Raw genomic sequence first — 9,268 nt, forward strand, 5'->3', positions numbered from 1 at the left:
CCCCCAAATTCCCACGCTGAAGCCCTATCCCCTCCCCACCAATGTGATGGTATCCGGAGGTGGGTCTCTGTGAAGTAATTAGGACGAGATGAGGTCATGAGAGTGGGGTTCCCAGGATGGGATTAGCGTCCTTATAAGAGCTTTCCACTCTCCACCATCTGAGCACACAGCAAGAAGACAGCCAGTGCGACCCAGGAGAGAAACTCTCACCAAAACCCAACCACGCTGGCACCCTGATCTCGAACTTGCGGCCTCCAGAGCTGGGAGAAATCCATCTGCATTGTGGTAAGACACCCAGGGGACGGTATTCTGTCATGGCAGCTGGTACCAATCAAGACAACAAGGTCGGGATGGATTCAACATGGCGAAGCTTGGCCTGACCACATGGGAACTAACTCCGCCCCATCCAGCTCGGGGGATGACCTCTGTCAAACAGTGGACTCTGCTTTAGCCACGCCCACATGCTGATGGGATGAGGACGCCCTCGGAAAACACATGTAACCTGGTGTCCTCCACCTCCAAGGATGTGGGGAAACTGCCTGATGGACCAAGCTGTAAGGCCGCACAGAAATCAACTCTGCAGTCCTCTCTGGCAGGTGTATTAGTTTCCTGGGGCTCCCACAAACTGTGAGCTTAAAGCCACAGGCATCCGTCCTCCCCCAGTCCTGGGGACCAGACGTCTGAGGTCAAGGTGTCCCAGGGCCATGCTCCCTCCAGAGGCTCCAGGGGAGGGTCCTTCCCGCCCCTTCCAGCTTCTGGGGGCTCCAGGCGTCCCTGGGCTTGTGGCCGCCTCCCTCCTGTCTCTTCCTCTGTCTTCCCGGGGCTTCTCCTCTGTGCCTGGGTCTCTCCTCTTCTGTCTCTTAGAAGGACCCTGTCATTGGATGTAGGGCCACCCTCCTCCAGGAGGACCTCATCTCAGACCCTTCACTTCATCCCATCTGCAGAGACCCTGTTTCCAAACGAGGTCCCGGTTCCCAGGTTCTGAGAGGACCTGAATTTCGGGGGAGAAGGGGACTCGATCCGACCCAGGACAGCGGGTTCTGTGTGCACGTGTCTGTGACTCGTTGGCTCACCCCTGCCTCTCTCACTGCCTGCACGTTTCTCCTCCTGGCTAGTCTTCACCTGACCGCCCCCCCCCCCCCATCCCACACTTTCTATCCTCTGGCGCATTTTCCTTTTCTCCTCCTGAGCAGGGAACTATTGGCTGTGCATCTCCTAAGCTTCTCTTCCCAAAGTCCCCCCCCTCCCCCCACCCCGCCGTCCCCTTGGAGATGCAAAGTAAGAAAGCAGAGTGTGTAAGATGAAGACGACACGAAACAGACAGATCCACGGAGACAGAGAGCAGATGGGGGTTCCCAGCAGCCGGAGGAAATAGGGGGTGACTGCTCACAGATTTGGGGTCGCCCTGCGGGGGCAGCAGACGAAAATGTTCTGGAACCTCACAGAGATGAGGGTCGTGCGACTTTGTGAACGTGTAAAGCGCCACGGCACGGTTCCCTTTGAAATGGTTCCTTTTGTGTTATGTGAATTTCACTACAATTTTTTAAAAATGAGAAGGAACAGGGGCTTCCCCGGCGGTCCAGCGGTTAAGACTCCGCGCTTCCACTGCAGGCGGCCAGGGTTCGATCCCTGGTCAGGGAACTGACATCCCACATGCCACCGGCAGTGGCCAAAAAACAAGTAAAATTTTTTTTAAATGAGGAGGAACAGCCTGCAGGACTTCTGTAAGACGAAATATTCTTTTCTAGTATTTTCCGTAATTTTATAAAAAGAAACATTCTTTTCTCGTATTTTACCCAACTTTCGAAGTTCCTCTGATGCTCTTAAGTTGAAACTACCATTCACGCCCACTCAAGGTAAATCAGATTAAAAGGTGAACACAATTTTCTGGGTATCACTACACCGTAAGCAACATTCCCTCCTAAAGGCTTCTGTCAACATCGCCCCGGGAGAAGCCATTCACATGCAGTGGGAAATCTCCCCACTGCGGATTCCACCCGCCTCCAGGGCGTGCTGCTCCCGGTGATGCTTTGGGAGTCCAGGTGGGAGAGAAAAAAATTAGGGCCGGTTCTGGGGAACCAAGGGTGCATGAGACAATCTTATCAGCAGGGAGGAAAATGAAAGTAAGAGACAACAGTGCAGGTTTAATTACTCACTACGGAAGGTCTCCTCGGTCTAAAGAAAATACAACTTTCTGACAGTGTGACGTGATAGTAAAAAAATACAAGTGTCAGGCGTGAGCGCGTTTCTGTGGTCAGGGAATGAGCTTTGTGCCTCGATCTCGGGGCTGGTGGCTGCCCAGACGGATGTACAGGATAAAACTGCACAAAACCAAACGCATGCCCGCTCCTCACAAGCTCAAAGGAGTTCCCATGAAAGGTGGGAGCACTGATGAAGGTCTGTGGTCTCTTAGCAGGATGGACCCCACGACGGCGTGCGTCCTGGTTTTGATATTGTGTGACACCTACAGAAGACATCACGGGGGAAAACTTCATGAAGGGTGCATGGGACTAGGTGCAGGTTTTGGAATCCCCCGTGCACCTATCATTATTTCAAAACATTTTATCTTTAATAGCACCATTGTTCGTGCTCATAGCGAGAAATCAAGCTTGGTTACCTGGACCAGGAATGTGGACCGGGGGGCTGCACACCATTCCTTCTGTAACTGGGCCTGTTTTTCAATCTATGAAATCAGTTTGGCCAAGACAGGACCCAAGGTCTCTTCCACGCTCTTTAAAAAATGCCCATGTTGGGGCTTCTCTGGTGGCGCAGTGGTTGAGAATCTGCCTGCTAATGCAGGGGACACAGGTTCGAGCCCTGGTCTGGGAGGATCCCACATGCCGAGGAGCAACTAGGCCCGTGAGCCACAACTACTGAGCCTGCGCGTCTGGAGCCTGTGCTCCGCAATAAGAGAGGCCGCGATAGTGAGAGGCCCGCGCACCGCGACGAAGAGCAGCCCCCGCTTGCCACAACTAGAGAAAGCCCTCGCACAGAAACGAAGACCCAACACAGCAAAAATAAATGAATAAACTAATAAACTCCTACCCCCAACAACAACAACACCAAAATGCCCATGAGATTTTTCACCAACATAAGCTAAGCTTTCTTCCAAGCTGTCTGAATTTGTGGAGGGCTAATCAACCTAGAACACGGACAACTTCCCATAGACAGTTTATTGAGGAGCACAGAATAAGAGCATCTGAGACCTTACTGGTCACTGACTTTCCTCCTTATTCTATCTCCAAGGTGTCATGCCGCCCCGTGAACTGGGCCGTCGGCTTCCAGCTGGGTCTCGGTATCCTGGTGCCAACCCTCCTGGGGGGTCCTGCCATCTGAACAGCCACTGCCGGTTTTGCTAAATCATGGAGAAGCACATCTGTGCCCACCTGCTGCGTTCCACCTGCGCTGATCGTCACAACCGTCCTTGGGGGATTGTGAGTCAGCAATTCTGTCCCACAGGCGCCTCCCCCGGGGCCCAGCTCACAGGCAAAAGAAAAGGATGAAAAAAACACCTGTTGGTGAGAAAAAGAAGAGCTCACACACCGGAGTGGAGATCAGACCAGGTGAAAATGCACAACTGTGTGAGGCCAGAACTTCAGGGTGGAGGACAAGCCCAGCCGGCCCGGTCCTTCCACCCTGACTCATTCTGGAAGGTTCCAAGGGCGTGGGGATTGTGGTTATGTTAAGAAAGGCTGAGAGGTTTGTCAGGATGTTTTTTTGGTCTTCTGTTTTGTGTGTGGGTTCGTTTCAAGTTGTGGAAGACAGCCTTGCTCAGCTGGAGAAATGCATACAGATGGCCTCAGACGATTCAGAGCCACTGGGGGTGCCTGTTTGCGATGGGCGACAGTTAGGGATGGGTCCGGGGCAGTCAAAAGGGAACTTAAGTTTCCTGGGCCCGAAGCTTAGGATGAAGAGGCACCATGCTGGCCCCAACTGCGTTCTAACTGTGGGTAAAGAGCCCAACATAGCCCCTCACTTTTGTCCATGACACCTCATGGTCTAACGTTACTGGAAACTCTAACACCTCTGATGGGTTTGGGATTTTTTAAAAGCTTATTCTTACTCTCTTAGATTAACCATGCGCAGATAAATCTGGAATATTAAAGAAAGTTCTGGCAAAAGGTGATTTTAAAAAGCCACCAAAACTGCAAAGCCACACACACACACACCCCCTGGGTCCCAGGCCCCTGCTGGTCCAACATCCTGAACACGTGTGACCTGGCTCTCCCTTCACACCCTTGGAACCCACAGGAAGTTATCCTTGAAGAGCAAGTATCTTCTTCATTAAGAAAGGGAAAGACAACTGGAGAGCTCATTTCCCCCCCACCCGGCCCTGCTCGGTCCCCAGAGCCAGTGACTTTCTATTTTTAAGGACAAGATGACTCACTGGGCACCCTATGCCCACTAGGCAGCGCCCAAAGGGCCCCCAGGCAGCTGCAGACACCGGGCTACGCCACGTCCGCAGCCCACCCCCCAGCCCACGCCCCGCCTGATGCCCTGGCACCTTTCACAATAGACTTGCTTAAGTGCCCAAAACAGATCCAGTTGCCAGCGCTGTGTGCCAAGGGCCGCCGGGTCCTCCACCAACTTTCCATTGTTGAATTGTGTTTCCACCTACCGGTATGACTGCACTGGTCTAGGTTTCTATCCTCGTCTCCTACCCTGCAAAACACAGCCAGCTTTTAAAGCAGCCCTGCAGAGCGCCCCAGAGGGAGGGAGGGAGGGAGGGAGAGACAGAGAAAAAGAAAGGGAGAGAGAGAGAAGATGGAGAAGATGAGACAGAGAGACACACAGAGAGAGAGAAAAACAGGAAAGGGAGGGAGAGATGGACAGAGAGAGAGAAAGAAGATGAAGGAGGAGATGGACAAGAAGGCTTGGAGGGAGAGGAGGAGAGAAACAGGAGAGAGGGAGGGTGCCTCCTGTCCCCTCCGTCCCAAACGAGGCTTCCTGGGCACCCCTTCCTCACAGCCAACTACATACCGGCAAAAGGCTACTGACGGAAAAGGGAAGGTTTCAAGGCCACTCTGAGTGGTTTTAATGCCATTCTGGCTGTGCCCCTTGGTCATATGAAACCCCAAGCCATGCCCTTGAGGCCAATGCTTCCTTCCTTCCAAGAGAGGGTGGGGAAGGGCCCGAAGAAGTACCTGGGTACCCCTGCTCCAGGGTCATTTACGGTATGTGCCCCCTTCCCCACTGATTCTTTCCTGACAGGTTGGGACAACTCCCTTAGCAACAAAGGGTTGCTAAGAAGCCACAGGCTGGCTTGAGCCCACAGCCTGAAGGCAGCGCCCTCGCGGAGTCGGGATATTCTGACCCACTCAGGGCGGGCTCCATACACCAACACGTTTTGGGATCCAGGCACTCATGGGACTGGAGACTTCACGTTTCCAGCTGCCTAGGAGTGGTCAGGTTCAAAGGAGGACGACAAAAAGGAAATCAGTGCCGGGATAAAAGAAATGCCCAGTTCCGGATACACAGACGGAAAATACGGCAGGATAAGGAAATGCGTAATTCACCCCCAACGCCGCCCCGCGCCCCTAAAACGCCACGGGACACCTGACCTCCCAGTTCCAGATACGCTCTCAAGTCCACGTGGGAGCATCCTGACGCGGGGGAGAGGGGGAGCCTGGCCAAGGTGAGGTCTGCAAGGGTCTCCGCGGCCGCCGCCGCCCTCAATGTGACGTGACCCCAGCAAGTTCTGTGACGTCGGGGGGGCCCAGACACCGGGGAGGTTGCTGGGGGGCGGGAGGGAAGGTCTAAAACAGGAGACTTCGGAGGTGCGGGGCAGAGCGCCCGCAGGTGGGGAGGCTCTCGGGGGCCGGAAGGAAGCCCTCCAAGTCTCGGGGCGTTCGGCGGACCTAGGGCGCACGGGGAGCCCCGCGCGGAGATCCCGAGCAGGCGGGACCAGGCAGGGCCCTCCCCGGGCGGCGGCCGGGCGACCGCACACAAGCCTTTTGTCTGACGCCGGCTTCCCGGGCGGCGCCGAGCGCCCCAGCGGGCCGGGTCCCCGCGCGTCGCACTCACCCACGGTGGCCAGCGTGTCGAAGTCCTGCGGGCGGTAGGCGGGCGGCTCCGGCGAGGGCGCCCCGGGGCCGGGGAAGTGCGCGGGCGCGCCGTCGGGGGTCTCCCCCGAGCTCTCTCGGGCGTCGGCGTCCGCCGCGGCCGCCTTGGCCAGCCCGGGCGCCTCCATGGGGGCGCGCTCAGGTCCGGGATGCCGGGCCGGGCCGGGGGGCGCGGGGGGCCGGGCTTCCCGGGACGCAGCCTCGGAGGGCGGCGCGGCGGCGGCGGCGGCGGCGGCGGCGGCATCAGCGGCGGCCACCCATGCGCGGCCCCCGCCTCCCGGTCGGCGGCCGGGCGCAGCAGGCGGCGCGGCGGGGACAATGGCTGGGCGCGGGGCGGCGCTCAGGGCAGGAGCGGCGGCGGCAGCCGGTGGGAGTAGCCAGCGGCCTCTGAGGGCGGGCGCGGCGTGGCCTGGGCGGGGGACGCGGCCCGGGCGGGCGGGCGCGAGGCGGGGTTCTGGCCGCGGCCGCCCGGCCGCCTGTTCATTCCTCTCGTCCCGCGCCCGCCGCCGCCGCGCGGGCGCTGCGTGCGCGCTGCTGGGGGGCCGGGCGGAAACGGCCTGGGCGGGGCCGCGCGCTCCCTCCGCCCGCCCGGGCGCCGGCCCGGACTCAGCCCGCCCGGCTGGGGGTGTGGCCCGCGCCGCCGCGCCCCGCCCCCTCCGCGCCCCAGCCCTGGGAGCTCAGGGCCCGGGCGCCAGGAGCCTCTCCCGCCATTCTGGGGCGGGCGCTGGCGCGGGCGCGGGCGACCAGGTTGCTTGCGCGGCCTCCGCGCCCCGGGGCGCCCCAGGGATGGGGTCTCGGCCGAGCTCCCCCGGGAGACGCGCAGGCCTGTCCCCGCGCCCCCTGCGCCCCAGCCCGGAAGGCTGGGGGAAGGCGGGACCGGCTGGGGAGCGGGAGGGCGTGGCTTAAAGAAAAGTAAAGTTAAAAAATAAAGCTGGAGTTGGATGCGGATGGGGCGCGCTCCGCCGACCGCGCGGTGCCCGCGAGTCCCGGCGGGCGGCCGCCACGTCTGGCGAATAACCATCGGGACCAAGGCCGCTCCCAGCGCTGGCTTGTTGGACTGCAGTCATGTAAGATACGCACCATGGGGGAGGCGCGGAGCCGCGCTCCCGGAGCGTTTCTTGACAGCTTCCGATAAATCTTTAATTATTTCAAAAGAACCATTTCTTAAAATACTAAGAGGCAGGTAACAATCAGACAACTACCAAATGCGGCGCATGCAACTTGACGGGCAGCTGGTGTAAACACACCAGGGACGATTTCGGAAAAGAAACGCAGTACGGTCACAGACAACTACACAACGATAGCGTTAGGTTTTTCCTAATGGGAAGTGTGTCCCAGGCCACCTTTGGTTATAGTTATACCCCCAAAATGTCGGGGCTGTATCTGAAATGCAAATGTAACTAGACGGATGCGGCCACTGTTTTTCCGGGGATCTGGTTAAAGTGCTCCTTGGACCACAGCGGGCCGGGCAAGGAACGCCTGGAATCGGTCTTTCAGAGCAGCCCCCAGGGCTATCCGGGCCGCAGGTCCGCGGACCACAGTTTGAGCAGCGAGAGGCACCGAGCCTGCCCTATTGTTTGGCGGGATTCCAGCGATTCCGCCCTTGAAAGGGAGGGTCCTGCCCCTGAGTCCTCTAGTCGGCGTGGGGACGGTCTGTCGCAGAGGCCAGAACTACAGAAAGGAGGCGTTTTACGGGGGACCAGGCCGGGCCTGCCTCGCTTGGCCAACTGGGAGGGGGTGACAGGAAATCAGAACCGGCTCTGGGTGTGGTGCTCTGGCCCCCGGCTGCCAGCCGCGCCCCTGCCCTCCTCTGCACAATGTGGGTGGCTTTTTCCCCGGGCGAGACGCCTGCTCTCTGCTGGTTGCCAGATCTTGAGCTGGAATGCGAAAAATGCGCTCCAGGAGCGGGCCGCGTGCGCCCCAGCGGCTGCTTAGACAAGGACTGGTCCCCCGCGCTCAGGCCACCAGGCCGTGCCCCGCGGAGGGGCGACCGGGACGGTCCACGCCGGGCAAGGGCGCAACTCCACGCAGAGCGCGCGCCCGCTCCCCGCGGACGCGACCTTGTGACTGCGGTCGGGCTGGCTAATTAAGGTCGATGGTCAAGGCTAGTGTTTCACACCCAGTGAAAGGCACGCCTTGCCCTTCTAATGGCAGCCGGGGAGGAAAAAGTAACAGAGACGCTTGCAGAGTTAAACTCTGGGTGGCGGCGTGGATCTGACCCTTCCTCGCCCGCCCGGAGTTTGACCGCATACCTACCTGTTCCTATAAATATCCCGGCGGGTTTCACAACACCTTGATGAACAAAGCCGCTTTCATCTGGAAGGCTCATAAAAATTCTTCAGAAACCACAGCATATTTCTTGAAAGGCAAAAAAGAAAAAAAAAGCCGTGCAAGCGAGGCATTACAGGGGCATTTGTACCGCCTTTGGGATGAGCATTCGGTGGTGATGGGGCAGGGAAATACCGAACTCTGTAACCCAGCGGACTAAACGCTCCCCGTACGCAGAATGAGCTCTAAAGTCAACGCCGGAACAGGTGTAGGCGGGGTTGAATGAGGGAGAGAGCAAAAGGGTGGTCCGTGAGGGCAGCTGGCCACTTCTTTTGGAATTGCATGTATTTGGAAATGCGTATGTCTATAAGTAGATACGTAGATATGTGTGCGTGTGTGTACTGAGTGAAAATAAAAAGCGCACAGTTGCCTTCACGAAGTTTACAGTCTCTCTACATTATTATATCTATATTACATTCCAGTGTGTTCTGATATATATTCTAAAGTGTTTACCAGCCTTCACAGACTTAACAATTTATACGTGTATAATAGATACTAAATATCACATATTATATTCTAATCTATTCCGTGATACATATGTTTTACAGTATATATTCTATCTGATTATGTTCCAATATATATATTCCAAAAGAAGTGTTCAGCTGCCCTCACAGACTTTATCTATATTAGATATTATTATATCACATATATTCTATTCTGAATATATATTCTAATATGTTTTATTATATGTTCTAATATATATATTCCAAGAGGTTTTCAGCTGCCCTCACAGACTTTACAGTTTTTAATGTATATAATATGAGATACTATTTATACCCCACATATTCTAATCTATTCTGAGATATATATTCTCATGTTTTATTATATGTCCTAATATATATATTCCAAAAGAAGTTTTCAGCTGCCTTCAGACGCTA

The 9,268-nt window shown here is 56.6% G+C and overlaps 1 protein-coding gene across 4 annotated transcripts in view; it reads right to left on the reverse strand.

The window, feature by feature from the left end:
* Positions 1–9,028, reverse strand: part of PRKX (protein kinase cAMP-dependent X-linked catalytic subunit) — an 87,433-nt gene extending 78,405 nt beyond the window's left edge. For 3 of the 4 annotated variants that reach the window (XM_079909867.1, XM_079909865.1, XM_079909866.1), the window contains exon 1: positions 6,025–6,363. In XM_079909867.1, coding sequence (XP_079765993.1) covers positions 6,025–6,190 — 166 coding nt within the window. In that variant the 5' untranslated portion in view covers positions 6,191–6,363. Of the gene's footprint in view, positions 1–6,024; positions 6,364–8,318 lie in introns of those variants that run through there. The other variant, XM_079909868.1, reaches the window with a different exon arrangement.
* Positions 9,029–9,268: the final 240 nt, after the last annotated feature.

The sequence above is a fragment of the Stenella coeruleoalba genome, assembly GCF_951394435.1.
Source record: "Stenella coeruleoalba genome assembly, chromosome: X".
NCBI classification, from domain to species: domain Eukaryota; kingdom Metazoa; phylum Chordata; class Mammalia; order Artiodactyla; family Delphinidae; genus Stenella; species Stenella coeruleoalba.